At 37.6% G+C, this 18,828-nt stretch overlaps 1 protein-coding gene across 5 annotated transcripts; it reads right to left on the bottom strand.

Annotated features, from left to right (window-relative positions):
• Positions 1 to 1,678: 1,678 nt before the first annotated feature.
• On the bottom strand, positions 1,679 to 9,944 carry LOC119654254 (galactokinase-like). Of its 5 annotated transcripts, XM_038059503.1 has the most exons (10): positions 8,939 to 9,323; positions 8,761 to 8,827; positions 7,222 to 8,709; positions 6,979 to 7,161; positions 6,712 to 6,851; positions 3,219 to 3,404; positions 3,036 to 3,161; positions 2,596 to 2,777; positions 2,397 to 2,509; positions 1,679 to 2,064 (listed from the first exon to the last, which is right to left on the bottom strand). In XM_038059503.1, exons 4-10 carry the CDS (start codon positions 7,138 to 7,140, stop codon positions 1,780 to 1,782), a joined length of 1,194 nt encoding a protein of 397 aa, XP_037915431.1. In that variant the 5' UTR covers positions 7,141 to 7,161; positions 7,222 to 8,709; positions 8,761 to 8,827; positions 8,939 to 9,323; the 3' UTR covers positions 1,679 to 1,779. The 5 variants fall into 5 exon arrangements, with proteins under 5 accessions (XP_037915431.1, XP_037915432.1, XP_037915429.1 ...); XM_038059504.1 differs by lacking the exon at positions 7,222 to 8,709 and having other exon boundaries at positions 8,939 to 9,324; XM_038059501.1 differs by lacking the exons at positions 7,222 to 8,709; positions 8,761 to 8,827; positions 8,939 to 9,323 and adding an exon at positions 9,714 to 9,944.
• Positions 9,945 to 18,828: the final 8,884 nt, after the last annotated feature.

Raw genomic sequence — 18,828 nt, 5'->3', positions numbered from 1 at the left:
ACCAGCGGCGGTACGTCGGCTTCCACTTACATAGGAATGGCAACGATAATGGACTGTGGATTATTCAGTTACCAATATAGCACGAAATGCTTATTGGAAGTACCTGGTTTGCGCGGAAAGCGGTCCACAATCATACGTGGGCCACTCTAGACGAGATCCCTTTTAACCAAATTTACCACGTGGTGATTGAACGAGAGGCCTTCCGTAACACCTATAAGGGGGAAATGGATGCCGTAGTTAAGAACAACTCAACAACGAAAATATTGGGGAGTTAGAGGTCTCGCCAGCTGAAGACGACGGACAAATGCTGCCACCACCAAGCTTAAAAAACCATAAGTCGCTAGAAGCCGATGGAATTACAGTCCAATTTGTTAAATATGGAGGCGACCAACTAAACCAAGAGGTTCATCAACTGCTGCTCAAGGTGTGCAGCAGCAGGATCACTGACGAGACCATTGGACGTCAACAACGTCCAAAAACATACGTCCTCGTCAACCTGCCCTGGAGAAAGTGATTCGCGATGCAGACGTAAATGCGAGAAGCACTCTCCTCTTCAAGTTCGCCCAACTTCTGGCCTACGCTGAAGATATTGACATTATGGGAAGAACAACCCGAGATGTAGAGTCTACCTTCATCCAGATCAAGCAGGCGGCGCGAGAAAACAATGAAAATAGGAGACTACAACTTTGAGACCGTTGAAAATTTCTCTTATCTAGGGTCGAAAATCACAACCGATAGCAGCTAGCTTTTAGGGATATTGAATTGCTGGACCTCGGCGCACAACCGAGGTGTCTGGAGTTTCTTATTAAGGCATGAGAAAACGTGCATACAGAGTTCCTCACATAAGATGAACACAAAATCTTTATACCCGAATAGCCGAGCTTTCGATATTCCGACTTGTTTTGTGTTCCCATTCTCCGTTTATGTTCTATATAGCGAATTCAAAAAATTCTCAAGGTTCCCTTAAATGTTAACAAAAAAATTGTAAAATTCACAAAACCATTAAAAAAAGGCCTTCACAATAGAATAGTGTTGCAAATCGATGGGCTAGTTGCCTGAGCTCCCAATCTAATATGATTTGTCCTACAGATGATTTGGAATCGATTTCTTGCAATGGTACCTGCCTTTAGGGGAGAATATGAATTCTCCCTGATGCACAGGTTTATTGACCATATCCCATATAGCTCAGGCAGAAATACAGTGGAATGTTTATCTAGGGATTATAATTTGTTGGGTTTCAGATACGCTCCATGTATCTCAGCAACAGCCCTAAATGGGGACAAGAAATTTATTAGCATAATAAATTGAAAAAGCTGTAGAATATGCCGCTAAAATTTCCAATTATACTTGCGGTTGATACAAATGTCTTCATTAAGCTTAACTGCTGAGGTATAAACATTTACAAAAAAGTGTTAATAGCCGTGTCAATTCGCAAAAGGTTCTGCCCTCACGTTGGAATGCGTCCTCCTTTAATTATTAGCGGAATGTTCTTTTTTTGGAATACTTAGTTACTTCAACAAAATGAACAAATAATTATCTGTATAATTCATTTATTAGATATTTGATTTGGAATACATTTAACTGAAAATGAAAATGCAAAAAATATATATATCCTTAAGATTAACATTTATGTTCACTTAATATGATAGTCATGTTATATGAAAAACATTATTTTTGATTCAGTATAACCTGGTTTAATATGATGCTTATAATAATATCCACAAAAGCATATATGACATAAAATCGAATAAAAGATTTCAGTTCATTCCGGAATTATATTTATAACTTAATAATTCTGGCTCCTGCACTTGGCAGTACCACAAAACAATCAGCCTCTCTATTATACTTTTCCTTGTACATTTTTTTAATATTTGATATTACGGTATCGACACATTGTGTTTCCAATAAGGTAACAGTTGAACCACCAAAGCCCCCGCCAGTCATTCGTGATCCTAAAACACCAGGACAACTATTGGCAACATCCACGAGAGCATCCAATTCCTCGCAGGATACCTCGTATAAATCACGTAGGGATGTATGTGATTGTTTCATTAATTCACCCATCTATGAGAGAGACATTATTATTTGCGATGTTTCTGGAAGGTTACGGGAAAAAATCAAAAAGATTTTTCCCTTCGATAAAGAAGTACGTAGTCTCCTTTTTCAAATTCACATATTTACAAATTGAATCGTTACACTCGTAAAAGTTATATATTATGTTATGGATAAGTATTGAAGTAAAAAAAATTACGTGAACGATTTTTTTGTCCTTTTTCTATGAAAAACGACATTCAGTAAATTCACGTTTCGAACGTATCTGATTTGTTTCATGCCAAGTATTCTTTTCGACTTCTATTCAAGGTAAGCGGAAAACAACTGCGAAATCTACTACACACCTTTTTAAAATCTCCATTTTTCAACGCTTCAGCTGCATCCATTGTCCTTTGTATCTCCTCAATAACATGCTTAGTTCGATTGATTAAAACCTGATCGTTTGCTTTATAGAGAACTATAGAAATAAATTATTGTTACAGGATGTCGCATATTGCTATTCTTTACTCTATGAAATTTTATTTTTAGCTCTACGCTTTCTACCTGATAAATGTTCTGGCTGGACGTCACGGAAACTCTTCAGCCCCATCAATTCGAGAGCTTTTGAGCACTGCTCTCGGCGCTTGCCATATTCTCCATCAGATAATTTGTGACGAACATTTGAATTACAAATTAAAATCGCTAGCGATTTTGACATAAATGGTATCTGCCAGCTTTCAAGTGATCTGGAATCGGTTTAAAAGTATTCAGAGTATATTGTCAGGAAGATAGAAGTAAGAAGCCAACGGTTTTTATTTTATAACTGTTTGCTGAAATTGGTTTCCCTTCCGCTCAATTAAAAATATTCACATGTTGTTCAGAGGGTTCTGCTCTTAATATTGAATAGTATTCATTGCAAATATAGAATTCTTATAATGAATCGATCAATTAAGACTTAGCGGGTTAGTATAACTAAGTTTTGCATTGCATATCTGCGTTCTCACCTGAAATCTATTAGTAAAGCATGATTGGCGGTGGCGTTTAGCGAAATCATCTGATCCATAATACCGCACGGGGTCCCTGCAAATGTGTGCTCAGCACGAACACATATTTTGGCCCGTTCGTCATTTCTAAAAGCAAATTTCGATGTATCTATAATGAATATTTAACAATCGTGTTAATCTTACGATGCTATTCGTTTCGTGCTTAGAGCCTCGATGAATAAAAGGGTAGAAACCTCTAACGCGGCACTACTTGATACTCCTGCTCCCATTGGAACGTTGCTAACAATAACGGCGTTAAAACCAGGAACATTATGATTGAAATGATATATAACACCCTTCACGTAATTCGCCCACCTACAATTAGAAATACTGAGGTTCGAGGATAGAGCCATTAGTAGCATTCGAAACGGTAAAAAATGTTTCCCTTCATGCAAATATTGCATAGTTTTATTTACAATTTTTTATAATTGTTCATACTCAGTATTAACAGTTCCAATTAAGAAAATAACACCGAGTTCAATACTGAATCCAATCAGGTGAATCTTCCGTCCAAATTATGAGTTTCATACAATTCTCATGCAATTGTTCTATACAACAAGAATATGTTGTTGATTATGGCACCAACAGTTTATTCGTACTAAACAATACTTTATGCTGAAAGTACATCACATCATCCATGATTCTGGGTATTATATGTGGTGTTAAACAACGAAACTCAAAAGGTTATGATAACTAGGTTTTTAACAAATAAGCAATGAGTGAACTTTTCTTCTTAATCTTTAACACACACCAGCGGTCTAGCGGACCTCAAATCATTTTTAAGTTTAAATTATCATTTACTCTATCAATAAAATGACAGCCGTATATACTCAAATGTATGTATATGATGTTGAGAGAAGGGTGATCTTTGTGGATGAGGGTATTTTACTTTAGAAGAACCGCTGAATCTGCAGAGAGTATTGGAGTACATATCATTAACAAAGCCTTCTATATTCGTAGATTTTGCTACTAGAAAAGTTGATTTTTCAGCAGATTATATTAGCAATCATTGCAGTCAATGCAAACAAGTCGGGAAACAGGAAGCTTTGTCCATTAAAGAAATTATCACTTTCGACCCTCCGCACTCCCAACCTTTCCAAATTATGTGTGTGTCCTTAAACAATTTTTAAATAAAATTCGGTCCTACTGTAATTATGTTAATGATACTTAAATTTTGTAATGATCAAAATGACCATCCCTGACTTTAATAGTCATTAAAAATCAAGGGGAGATTTTCCACTTCCGGCTTCAAGAAATCGATTTGTTTTCATTTTTTTTAACCTGAATGTATCTGCGAATATGTCACTAAATGGATTTTGCCGAAAACATATTCCTTCTCAGGTTTTTGGTGCCTCGAAAGTAACCGTCTCCGGCCTTTTCATGCTTTTAAGCAAACACGAAAACATTCCAATCGCTACAATTTCGTAAAATTTTTCTTTTCCGAGTTTTTTACCCTGATATGGATCCGAATAGCTGAATGTTTAGAGCACAAAGCTGTCATACGGGAGGTGGCGGTTCAAATCTCACTGGTGGCAGTGGAATATGTATCATGATTTGACGTCGGATACCATTCGACTCAACTATGAATGAGTACCTGAGTTAAATCAGGGTAATAATCTCGGGCGAGTGCAATGATCACCACATTGTCTCCTCAGGGCACTGTAATCCTGTAGTGTTCCGTTACGGTCTTGAATGAAGTGCTTTAACACACTTCAAGGCCCTGATCCGATTGGATTTGATAAGAAAGGCTATAGTCGCGTGGCTGGATGTACGAAAAAGAGGACAAATAACAGTCCTTTTTTGGTTGAGAATAGTACGGAGTATACAATGGCGCCGGCGCGAAAGTTCAAAAACAGGCGGTCGTTGGGAGCTACCATTTCTGCTGCTCTTTCCTACTATATCATCGAGTTTGTTTCGTTCTCTGCTGCTATTTCCGCAAATGTTGTCTGTAAACGGTGTCATGAAAAAGTGACATTTTTCCAAAGTGATAAACGTGGTGCAGGATTCAAACTGACAATGCACTGCGGTAAATGTGAGGACAGATTCATATCAAATTGCCCTCAAATATCATCCGCTTACGAAGTGAAGTGGTATTGGACAAGAGGGTTGAAATAAATTGTTGGGGCTTATGGACATTTGTGGGGGAATCGCGGTTGGTACTTATTACGCGTGCCTTAAGAACGTCGAGATAGCTGCACGTGCCGTTTACGACGCCGGGTTACAAATGGCTGTAAATGAAGAGAAAGAGCTTAACTCATCGCACGGGAACGTGGCCGAGGACCCTGCCGTTTCGGGGATGGCCCTTGTAAAAAACGAGGTTTTACATCGTTATTTGAAATCGCTACGATTGATGGGAATTACAGTCGGAAAATACTTAACACACTTGTCAAATATAGTTTTTGTCAATCGTGCAGCAATCAAAAAGCAGTGATGGACGAAAATGCCGACGAATTTTGAAGAGTGGTTTGCAGATCACGAGGAAGATTGTTCCATCAATCACGAAAATTGAAGCGATCGTACGCATGTTTGAAGCGTCTCAACCGAAGTACGGTGTCAGGTAAGTTCGATACATCGGCGATGGGGACAGTAAGGCTTTCAAAGGGATTCGCGGAAGTAGTGTACTCATTCACAGCTGAATCAACTGGTATCCGACGTCAAATCACGATACAAATCCCACTGCCACCAGTAAGATTTGCACCGCGACCTTCCTTACGATAGCCTTGTGCTCTAACCACTGAGCTATGCGGACAAAAACGACTTTACTTAAACAAATTTCACATTGCGAGAAATTTGCTTCGGCCGATCATAGCCAAGACCACCACTTATTAAAAAATATATCATTTTTTTGATTTCAGATAACCCATATGGTCGATGTCAAACAAGAATAGCACCTATGTTTTTTTTCGCGACATTTTTAAGGGCGTTCCAAGGTCGCGAAATTCAATTTTGCAATTGTTCCAAAATTCAGTGTGAAAGTAGAAGGTTGCGCCTTTCTATAAAAAAAGAGCTTGTATCAATATCTTTATTAGATCCTTTGCAATCAATTCCCAAACAATAGGCACGATGTTGCCTCTCAAGTGTAGAACCTCTCCTTAAGCTCAAGGTCTGTTGGGTAAAGACACTGAGCAGGCAGCTCAAGAAATATTTAAGTGTGATACTGACGTCCAGTTTGAGAGAACCTATTTATCTATTAATTAATGAGAATCGTTGCACTTTTTTGCTGTGGAGAAATTTAGCGAGCGAACTTGTTACGGCCAGTATAGTGAATCACGAAATGAATGCAAAACAATTGGATATAGCTTTAATAAAGCGTAACATATATTGGCATAGCGAAGCAGGAAAGCGAATGTCGGAAATGCAATTACTTCAACTAATTCTATGAAAACAAATAATGCTGTCCAATCATTTTACCAATCGTCCTAGAAATTTGACAAGGACAGTTGAAATCTGTGATTTACTAGGATGTTAGCACATGGTATTTGTTTCACTTTCCACTACTAAAACCTGAAAACGAACAACTCAATCCGATTTACTCACACAAGTGATGCACTATAAAAACTAGTAATAACATAATCCCATGCTTATTTATATAAATTCTGTGAACACACATCCTGAATTTATCATGCGACGAACTTACGCAGGATTGCTTGGTTCCAACGCCTTCACATCAAACTGAATTCGATTTGTTCCATCAATTTTTTCGGAAAATGTAATAATATCCGCTGTGGATTGAGATTTATTTCGAGCTCCCATCACAACTGTGCCCATCGATAAGGCCTGTATGTATACAGCATTTATTAGCAAAAATTTGCATAAGCAATTAAAATAAAGTATCGATATTTGAATAAATCAGATAGTACAGATAATGGTGTGAGGAGATCAGATTCAACAAAATTATACTTGCCATTGGTAGTGCGAAACCGTCATTGTAATCGATATGCTCTCCGATTAGGTTGACACGCCCCGGAGCGAAACTAGCAACTTCCGCCTCATATCCGAAGGTATTGCGAAATGCTTGCTGACCCTTCTCAATCAATTCTTGTAGAGTTTGCTGAGAAGCCGACATCTTTCCAATTTATATTGAGAACTATAAGAATTTACGTGTTATTAGTTCCAAATAAGTATTCAATATGTTCATTCTGCTGACCTAATTGTATTTATAAATCGAGTCATGGAGGATAACTAATCAAGATGCTGTCACCGCCTGATTGAACATTTCGGCCAGACATATGGTACAGTGTTCACTCAAGAGGCCCAAGTAAAGTTTTCAAGTTACCGGCCGATAGCAACTTACTATGTTCATTCGATTTTATTCACAGTAAATGTTACGCTATTAACTTGTTCATTTGTTCATTCAATATAGAATCTTTTCCCACGTCCTTTGATGAAAAGTTGTTTGCAGGACACAGATGGCACCGGAAAATTACGCTATAGAGTGAAGTGTTTCATGGATGCTGAGAAACCCTCCGGCGAAAATTAAACCAGATGTTTTACAAGATACTTGGGATAGGAACTGGTTTTTTCATGAAATTCACCCGAAGATAGCGAGTCAAAGCAAGCTTATTAAAGCAATTATATAACTGGCAACTCAAGGACAGAATCATCTTTCACAATATTGGAAAAATTCTCAAGTATATCAAATAAAATTTCCTCCCTTCCAAATGTTTTCCCATTAGAATCTTATTGCCTTAAATTTCAGTAAAGCGAAACATTAATTTTGGTAATCGACCCGTAAAATTAACTTTATCAAGCAACCAAGGGAAGTTTATTCCATTTGGAAACGAAATAATTTCCGATTTTGTGTTGCAGACAAGCAGACAGTTATCCTGACACTTTTTCTGTAAGCTTAAATAATTTTTGTCTTCCACGCTTTCTTCCTCTGTTCAAACGCCCTAATCCCCAAATGCAAATATCCAAAACAAATCTTGTTATCCAATTATGTAGAAAAATACTTATGAAACTGAATTTTCGCTGCTAGGAAATTGGTAGAAGCTATATGGGAAAATGTGACTTTACTTGGGGTAGATGGGTGCCGTTGTGTAGTCTTTATCAGCGAGTATGTATGCAAACATTGTTCGCGCTAGTATGTGCCTCATACAAGCACTACAGTACAAGTAAACAAGCGTGCCATTCGGCTCGTTATCGAAGAACCAAGTCGAATTACGCTACACAAAACAGATATCATTAGATCCATGGTATCCGTGACAGAAGTTTTTAGACTCAAACATCTTTGGAAGCATTGAATCAGAATTATGCCACCATATCGTAATAAATCTCTGTGAAAATACCATAAGCTTCAAAAAATTGTTTTTTATTGATTCCTTCCACTTTCCGTCCTGGCTTCTCGTATACTACAACATTCCTTCCCAGATCGAGAACACGGCGTACTGTGCTCTTATCCCCGACCAGGCAAAGCAACGTGCAGAATAAAGAAGAAATGAAAGAAGTTTTCTCTATAAGTCGAAAATTCACTTATCCTAGTCCTACTTTAGATATCACTCTTGAAAGATTTTCGAAAAGCACTCAACACAATATAACGAATGTAGTACTGTACAATTCACAATATACTTGATGCCTGAATTGAAGCAAAAAAACTGTTTTGCTGTGTTCTCTGTCAGACAAATCGTTTGCAGACCTACGGGTTTTCAAAATAAGAATAAGGAGCGAATAAGTGATTCTTTCTTACATGTTTTCATCGAAAGATCCCATTTAGTTGCTTGTGACGTTCTGCCTGGAGACATTCATTTAAAGCTCTAAGTGCCATTTTAGCGTTGATTGTGATTTTGGGTAAGGGAAGGAATGGAATATAACTTTAATTGTGGGCAAAAAATGAATTTGAGATAAGAAAAATAGAAAATACTCACGTTTTCTTAGAAGGACAAGCAGGGTGAGTACTATACGTATAATTTGTACAATAATTTCACGATTGTTAGCGTTCTGGGAGCTGAACCCGAATCTCCTAAGTTCAAAATCTGATGAGCTACTAATGGGCTAGTGACTCCTAGCATACCATCATGTAACTGTTGATTGTTTGTACTAAATTGTGCAATGATGATATAAAGCTTATCAAAGCATCAGAATACGAAATCTCAACACAAGGGGGGTACTTCGCTAGACAACGCTAGATCTTATAGGAAATAACCGTGACACATGTGGTTATGACAATAAGCACACTTATTGCTTCTTTCCCAATGTAATATGATTTTAAAACTCATCAAAATAGCGTATTTTCTTCTCAATTTATGCAACATTTATCAATGATATTTCCTCGGTAAGGTTGGTCGAGCGCTAAACACGCAAATGCATTTAAGTTGAACGAGCGTGCGGAGGAAATAGATGAAATTAAGACTTTAATAATGCCCCATAAGAAATAAAAAATTAGTAAATTTCCTCCAGCCGCAGTTGAAGTGTCACCTTACAAACAATATTTCAACTTGACGTTATCACTCATGTGTCACATAGTAACATTCATTAGTGTATCAAATCATAGTTACTAGACGTCAAACATTAAAGCAAATATGCAGATTATTGGCACTGATATTGGAATTGCTGACATACATCTACATTCTATAAAATACCGCATTGTGTGCTTTGTCATTTTAATAATCTCAAAGTTTTCTACTCTCATTAAACACTTACGGTTCACTGTAAAACTCCGTGATATACTGCGCTGTATTGCTATTCCACTGGTCGGAAGCGGCTTAATATTAATGCAATGACGAGAGCTCAAAATGCACAGATAATCGGACAATTGAAGGGCATTTCGCGGTTAAAACGATTATATGAAGAGCGGATTTCAATACAGCTTGCCACTTTTGTGTGACAGCGGAATATTCAGCTTCAAATCGCCACTAACGTCAGCCAGTCGCTCATATACATATATGTATGAGTTTCGGACCTTTAATCTCATCAGTAACCGCACTGATAACTGATAATGATAATAATAACAATAACACGGATTATAACTCTTTCCTGTGGTCAATATGTATTCAAGTGAGGCAAGCGAGAACCTACTTTGTTTGTTTAGCATCAACATAGGCATAAGCTCATATACATACTCCATTAGATGAGGAAAATAGATTTTTGGTCAGGTTGATAGTAGTATAACTGACACCCTGTGCGATAATAGTATGATTGACATTCTGGAGGCATTGCAATATTTTGTTGAACAAACAATTAGAAGTTTTCCTATGGTAAAGGCAATGGATTTTACTTGGCATGCTATTCAAATTCCCAGTAAAATTGGGGACTGAACTTGACTTTCCCGACCTAGGCAGAAAGGTGAACATTTAAGTTGATATCTGAAATATTATCATTGTTTTGAGCAACTGTTATTCCTTGAAACTTTGAAACTGTTATTTATTTAGGACTTAGGACAATTTACTGATTATAAACAATAATTTGCTAGTGCGAAATAAACCACATTTTTTTGCGAGCTTATTCTCTTTAAGGTTTTGTGCAAAAGCGAAACCTTATTAAAATCGCTTTACTGCCTGCCTCTCTATCAGACGCACTTTTCTCGAAAAAAGTTATTGGGATGAAATTTGGTTTGCATTAACCTAAATCCCACGCATACAATAAGAGGTGCCGCTTTGCAAACGAAAAGGGAGTGCAACATTTTTTTCCTACGAATACATATAGTCAGACGAAAACTCTAAATTGCGGAATACATTAGAATAATAAAGTAGTTCCTTTGTTTACTGTAGCTCTTTTTAAACAAAACTATTAAAAGGAAAAGTTTCCAGTTTGACTACAGAATTTTATTTATTTTAAGGTAACAAACACGTGTTTCGTCGAAAGTTTTTTGCGAATGACGAATTGATTTTATTGAATTAAAGAATAAACTACGCGACACCGGACAAGAAGATGAACGTCGAAGATACGACTATAGACGTCGAGGGAGCTATTAGGTTTCTGGAGGAGGAGGATGATCGAGAGAAGGCAAGGTCTCTCGTTAAAAATACTTTTCATCAAAACAGCAAAGGGACGAATAAACAACACAATAAGGAAGAGCGGATCATTAAAAAACTAAACCAGAAACCAGTTTTTTACCTAAGAGCAGATAAAGTTAACAAACTGGTAATACTAGACCGAACGATCTACGAAGACTTGGCACTCCAGACACTAAATAACGGTAACTTTTTCAAAATAAGAACAAATAATATTTTTTGTTGAGGATGCTGGGAGTCCTAAGTCCGCACCCACTTAGTGACGGACCGAACCACTTGGGTGCCAACTTACTCCCTCTTTTGTAGTTCCCGGACTCCTCTTTTTTTGAGTTAAACCCAAGTTTACAAAAAAGGCAAAAAGTCTACTGACGGTTTCGTCCAGGGCAGAGGCAACTCATCAGACGCTGCCTCACCTCTGCCCTGGGAGCAGCGTGACCGAAAGTGACGATCGATGGAAAATGCTCCACTTAAATATAATCGCAAACACGTAATGGGTACGAATTATATTTAAGTGAAAGCCGTCATCAGTCTAAACCTAAACCAGGCCGATGCGCGGACTTAGGACTCCCACCATCCTCAACAAAAAATATTATTTATTTACATCGGCCTAGGTTCAGAATACAACCCAAGGTACATAAAAATGGTAACGAAACACGGGAAATTATCGCGGACATTAATTCCCCTACCTACAATATTGTGCAATGGTTACTACAAGAAGTCAACGCTATCGGTGACTATCGTAGCAAATGTGCCGTAAAAACAGCTTCCAGGTGGTCGAGAAACTGAAGGATGCTAAAATTAGGCAACATGAAATCCTAGTTTCATGTGATGTGAAAGCCTTTTTTCCGAGTATACCCGTCAAACAGGCCCTACACAACTTCGAAACGTAAATCAACAAACGCAGGTACATGTCTAAAGTTTTTATTTACATTGTTTTGAAGATCAAATCTGTTAAGTGACGTCCCCCATTCTCCATACATTGCATAAACCGATTTCTGGCGTTTGTCATGACTCTTGTTAGCATAGCAGATGTTATGTTGGCAATTTCTTCTTGGATGTTGGTCTTCAAATCTTGTAGGGTTCTTGGGCGGTTCACATAAACACGGGATTTCAAAAAAAAACATAGAAAAAAATCACAAGGGGACAGATCGGGAGAGCGTGCCGGCCATTCCACATCGCCTTTAATTGAGATAAGGCACTCTGGAAAGTGTTCCCTCAAAACAGCCATCGATGCTCTTGAAGTGTGTGCTGTTGCACGGTCTTGTTAGAACCAAATGTCCCCCAAATCCAAATTTTCTAGCCGTGGGAAAAAAAATTCTGTAGCATGTTTACATACCGGTCCGAATTCACTGTCACTCATTTTCCTTAAAAAACTAAGGACCAATAATTCCAGCTGAGGAAATTGCACACCACACTGTGACTTTGGGTGAATGCAAAGGCTTTTGATGCAATTCTCGAGGGTTGGTGTTAGCCCAGTAGCGCATGTTTTGTTTGTTAACCGACCCACACAAATGAAAATGGTCTTCATCGCTAAAAAAAAACAATAGCACCCTCGGAAACGACATCAAGAAGAAGCTCACACGCGTTCATCCGAGAATTGAAGTCACGTTCTGAAAGTTCCTGCACTATCGCCATCTTATAGGGATGAAAATGAAGATCATCACGAAGAATTCTTCTCACAGAATGATCGGATAGTCCAAGGGCAGATGCGTGTTTGCGCGCAGAACGCCGTGGCGATCGCAACATTGACGCTATCACTGCTTCAATGTTCTCAGGTGATCTAACGGGCCGAGGGACTCCAGTTCTTCCTTTTGTCGCACTTGCAGTTTGTCTGAATGTAGTGAGCTATGTAACAATTGATTTGCGGTCTGGGACGGGAGCCAACGGGGCTAAATTAAAGCGATTCCGAAATGCACGCTGTGCTGCAATAACCGAACATCCGCTTGAAAAGTAAACCTCAACGGCAAAGGCACGCTCCTCACTATTCCAACGCATGATGGCGACTGAACCGTGTCGAGACAAAACTTTACAGTATCCCCTCTTGAACGAGATCACTAGCGCTCCGCTATGACATCAACTAATTGAGTGGCGCGCATTTTAAAAAAGGAAGTTATGCTGCCGCACCCTGTACAAAGCTAGCGTTAATATGTATGCGTGAAAACTATTTCACCTTCCGGAATGAATCCCACAAAACCACCGCAGGCATGGTAATGGGTAACGGACTTTCGCCTCTACTAAGCGAAATGTTTATGGCAGGTCTAGAGGAATTAAAGTGGGCATTATCCACTTTTTGGATTAGATATGGTGAGGATGTACTAGCCATCGTGGACAAATCGCTGTTGAATGGATTGCTAGAAAAAATCAATCAGCTCCAAAAAAATATTATATTCACCATGGAGACTGAACAAATGAGAGAAATACCGTTCCTGGACATCAAAATAATGCGAAACGGGGAAGACTTCGAGTTTGATATATTCAGGAAGCCCACAACCACCAAACGAGTCATTCCTAGTAGCTCTTTCCATTCATACCAGTATAAATTCGCGGTCTTCCATAGCATGGTACATAGAATACTAAACATCCCCCTAACCAGATCGAGATATATCAAAGAACTTGCTTATATAAAAGACAGGCATCAATGATAAGACAACAATGAGATCGAGCAAACAAATGCAATTTAAAACGCGATTTAGAAACGTATGAACCCCAGTGAGATCCTTTGGCATATTATAAAGGTGCGTGTAATAAAGTTGAAACCCAAATCTCTTGCTGAGATTGAGAAAGAGATCGAAGATGTAGGGTATAATAAAATTACACCCGCCTATTGCGTTCAAAAAGGTGAAATAGGTCTCAAAATGCTTGAATTAGTACTACTCGAAACAGGTCTTGATTTTCACAGTATCTGCGACAGGTCAATATCGCCCGGCATCTTTAAAATATTAGCCAAGGGTTGCTCTTGAGCACACATAAAAACTCATGTGGGTTACGAAGCCCTGAGTTATCACCTAAAGAAACTAGAAAGGTAAACTAATCGGAAAATTAATGACAACCAACGAAAAAACAGACGAATGGAAACTACAATATTAAAAATCAACATTTTCTAAAAATTTTTGTTAAATATATTCTAACAAATCATCCACATCCCTCTGGGATTTGTCTGGACGTTGCTACAAAAAGAGGGGGATGGGGGGACGGTAAACACGTTTTTCCACTTTTGGTTTGCTTTTTAGCAGTAGAGAAAAAACAAAAATTAAAAAAGGTTCAAAATTCTGTTCATATGAGGCCCACTGAATGTATTTTTTAAATTTAAAAGACCCATAAATTACCTGATAAGTTACTACCTGTAAAATAACCCTTAGTGAATTTATCTCCTTATCAACAGACATCAATTGACGGATAAACATAGATGTAATCTCAATTTTAAACAAGTCCTCAATGGCAGAATTTTCAAGACAGAAGGTGGCCACCATTCCAAAGCGACATAGCAAAAATTTATCCAATGCAGCCACTCACCTTATGTTAGTAGACTTTTGACTCAGCAACTTGTTGATTTTTCCAATAGACTGCTGAGTGCTAGTAGCGGTGGTAGTCGTTGTTCATAGTTCATAGTCACCATTTCCTACGGAAGCGAATAAAATCCTAGTCTAAACTTATATAGAGAATGTGCGAGTAGTTCCTTTCTACGAAGGAGTGCCGCTACTGTGAAATTTATTGAGTCCCATAAACTACTTCCACAAGATTTTCCATTAGCTTAGGGAATTGAAACAAAGTGGGAAATTTACTTTAGATTGCATCGTGCTGGTTGCAGTACGATTAGTTGTTTTGATTGTAATGTGTGTTCCTTGAAACTGCAGATATCTACACTCCCCTTAGATCCTCAGACATACCAAGCTCTGACACATTGCGTCTCTGCTTTTGTTATTAACAAACAGAGGCATGTTGATTAAAAGCTTTTTGTTTGACTGGTTCAGTATTTCCCAAGAGAATAGTGCGTTGTTCGTAGTTCTAGTTCTACTTTAACACCACATCCATTCTATCGCAATTGTTATTTTAGAGGAACAATTCGTAGCTTTTCAATATTTTAATAGTGAACGGACAAGCATACAGTCAAAAGCAATGATGAAGGCTCTCAGTTGTTTTCAAATGAAAGTTAAAGCAACTACAAACGGAACAAAGGAGAATATTTGCATTTTCTGTGATAATTTGCTGGTGAAATATGAGTTGATTGGTTTCTTGCTTTCAAACAGTTCTTCGTTTTTATACAGAACGGAGTTTTGCTACATTGTTTTTCTATTTTTGGAAGAGTTGTAAACTTATCAAGTATCGGTAATTATGAGTTGCCTGGTTATCATCACCCAAATGTTTGTGAGGTTGTGTTATATCGAAGCGATCGTCGATTTACAAGCCACATCTCGAAAATCGGATTAATGTGGTAACAGCTCAGCTACCAACCAAAAATCATAGACAGTTATTCGAGGTAACTGATTTTGATTTCCTAGCTAAGGAAAGTTTTTAGAATAAAAAGCTTGTTCCTGTACACATATTGTTACATGGAAACGACTTTTCCAACGGACTCAAGCTGTCCTTTTTTTTCTCAGCTTCACGTTTTGTGAAATAATGTGTGATGTGATATCACATCGGCGCGGTCATTACAAAATATTACCTGTCACAAGGGTAATATCAACATTACCGTATGATGTGTGCTATTGGGTAAGGTCTGGATTGCGGTCTATGATGCTAATGTAACATTACAGTTTAAGGTGGCATCACTTTTGTGACATTACCTACATCACCTACTCATCTCTACCTTGAACTACTACAACTTTGCAAATAAGACCAAAATGTCTACTAAACTCTCTAGTATTTTGCTACATTTTATGGCCTACACTAGTCCAAAATGTTTTAATTCCTAGGTGAACTTAAAGAGGGTGTCCGGATAACTGCGCGGTTGGGTCACAAAGCTGTCGTACTGAAGGTTGCAATTCGAATCGCACTGGTGGCAGCGGAATTCGTATCGTGATTTCACATCGGATACCAGTCGACTCAGCTGTGAATAAGTACCTGAGACAAATCAGGGTAATAATCTCGTTCGAGCGCAATGCTAATATTGACAATGCCTCCTAGGGTACTGTAATCCTGTAGTGTGCCGTTACGGTCTTGAATGAAGTGCTCTAACACAATTTAAGGCCCTGATCCAATTGGATTGAAGCTCACAACGATTATTATTATTATTCCCGAAAATTTGTAAAATCGGGTAATAATAGTATTATGACCTTTCTTTTAGAAAATATCGTTGTCTGGATGGAGAACGGATCCTTGAAACAAATGAAACTTTTTAACCTTCTCGCTCCCCTTCTCTACCGCCAATGTCAAAACTGTTTCCGAAAGTACAAATTGACACCTTTCATTTGATACCCCATATGGCTATATTCACGGGAAATAAATTGACACTCCTTTTCTGTATTTATGGGGATTCTTCCTTAACTCAACACAAAACGTTGCCATTTATTGCATATCTGCGGTTCACACTTCACCATAATTTCAAGAAGTTTCCAAATAGACAGAAAGACAATAAACTGATTTTATCCGACTCAACGTATCCCTTTCTTTCTCAGCTTTCGGTTTTGTGAAATTTATAAACATACATGAGTGCACCACGAATTCATTTGTACGTAACTCAATTCACTGGTGATATGAAATGGTACATTGTAATGTGATATCACATTGGTGCGGTCATTACAAAACTTTACTTATCACAAGGGTGATATCATCATCACCTTAGTAATACGCTAACATCACCGTATGATGGGTGCTATTTGGTAAGGTCTGTGATGATAACGTAATTTACACTTCAAGGTGATATCACTTTTGTGACATTATATACATTACCTACTCATCTCTACGTTCAACTACTACAACTTTGCTAATAAGATCAAGATGTTTACTAAACTCTCCAGTATTTTGCTCTATTTTGTGGCATCCTGTTTTGTACTAGACATTTTTCATAATTATGTACGATAGTACGCACTGCAATTTAAGGTCAAATATTATGGAGAAGTTAAATAGCTGTTTAATTACTTTAGTTTGTGTATAAATCTAACTAAATTTTGATATATGGTTTCCCAAAGTACCATTTTAAATAATCTATTTCTGTATTTTGTGCTGACATTTTAGGAAGGAATTTTGATAATATCTAGCCTCATTTTTACTACTACTTAACTCTAGATAGAGCTGATCACTTAAAATTGAAAATGTTTGATTCGATTGGTTACACCTGCAATGTGAAATAAGTAAGGGAATTATGACTTTTCAATGTTAAGTTCATATGTAACATCATCGTCAAATTTTGTAGAGCGTCACCATTCGAAATTCACAAACTGCTGACAGGCAATTTGAAAATCATAGGGGTATGATTTGGATAATATGTATTTCTCTTTTTCTTTATTCACGTCATCGGCATTCGTTGCTCGTTTTTCTCCCTCACTTGGACAGACACAAAATCAAATATTCAGAGAAATCCCGGATTCTATAGAACGTTGCTGGACTTATCGTACTCAATCTTTTCTAAATATAGGTAATATGTTCCTATATAGTATATTTTGCATTTGACAATACACAATGCAATCATTTTTTTTTTTTTATTATAAAAAAATCTTTTTGCAATCGTATCACAATACTGTGTACGTCGTATCGTTTGGAAATAAATGCGGTCTGTGTAGAGAGGATATAAATGATCAGACTGACATTTTTTGCAGGATGAAGGAAGAAATATGCATTTTCGGCCATAGCTGCATGTTTAGGTATATGTTGATAGATAGATTTCAGGAACGGAGATGAATGTGTGCTTTGGACAGAAGACAAAATATTGCTCTGGAGACTGGAGAAGGATTTTAGGAAAAATTCAAGAGGTGGCGGTAAAGATGTCTTGTCATCAACTCTTGACATTACAAAGCCTATTATCATTCTATGCACAGGATATATATGTAAATCAATATATCACTGTGGTAGTCCGTACAAGTTCATATTATTTAGTTTGATAGTCCTTCTCATCCAGGAAAGGTAGTCTTAATTTGAATAGGTAGTCCGGTAGTCTATTATTTCCATTGCAGCTTCTATTTCCATCTGTATTCAATTACTTTTCCCTCTAGTTTTCGACCTGAAAGTTCGAAACAAATACCTTCCTATATCCGTTCGTGATACGTAGGGATACGACTAGCATGAAAGAAAACTTGAAATTGTGGATTACAACTTATGTACATAAGTCCACTACATTGCTCCAGAACTATGTATGTAGATTTAAAGGGACTGAAAGTAAATACCCTTGGGGTGTTAGTTGAAGAGCACCCCAAAATCAATCTTAACATAAAGTAAACACCTCGAACACACAACACTGGCTGACGAAAAAACCCTTTTGCTGAAGATATGTGGTTCACGTCTTTTACATTACCGTAGGGCATGTATCCTCTATTCTATCATCACTGTGCACGTAATTCTGTACTCGTTAGGATAAGAGTTTGGAGTGTGCTAAAGTCGAAAAGAGATTTAACTATTTAACACTACTCCTTTCTGGATGGATGTTCTCAGTGAATTAAAGCATTTATTGTTGATTTATGTGCAATGCATATGTGTATGTAATAGAGTGTTCTATTGTCATATGTTTAGGAAGCAGCAAACATAGTAGGAAATATACAGTAGATAATGATAAAACTAATTTTAATCATTACTTAATTTTTATGTTAACAGTTTCCACACCTCAAATATTTCTTGTTACACCTGATCCTTCACCAATCCTTTAAGTTAGTTCG

The sequence above is a fragment of the Hermetia illucens genome, chromosome 4, assembly GCF_905115235.1.
Source record: "Hermetia illucens chromosome 4, iHerIll2.2.curated.20191125, whole genome shotgun sequence".
In the NCBI taxonomy this organism is placed as follows: domain Eukaryota; kingdom Metazoa; phylum Arthropoda; class Insecta; order Diptera; family Stratiomyidae; genus Hermetia; species Hermetia illucens.
This window is presented reverse-complemented; position numbering and strand designations above follow the sequence as displayed.

What these genes read in the sequence shown, in the direction of transcription:
- LOC119654254 (XM_038059501.1), bottom strand. Translation starts at nt 7,140, where the DNA reads ATGTCGGCTTCTCAGCAAACTCTACAAGAATTGATTGAGAAGGGTCAG. An exon ending in ACGGTTTCGCACTACCAATG is followed by an intron (nt 6,852 to 6,978) that starts GCAAGTATAATT and finishes GTATACATACAG; the next exon opens with GCCTTATCGATGGGCACAGT. An exon ending in GCTTTACTAATAGATTTCAG is followed by an intron (nt 2,778 to 3,035) that starts GTGAGAACGCAG and finishes AACCGATTCCAG; the next exon opens with ATCACTTGAAAGCTGGCAGA.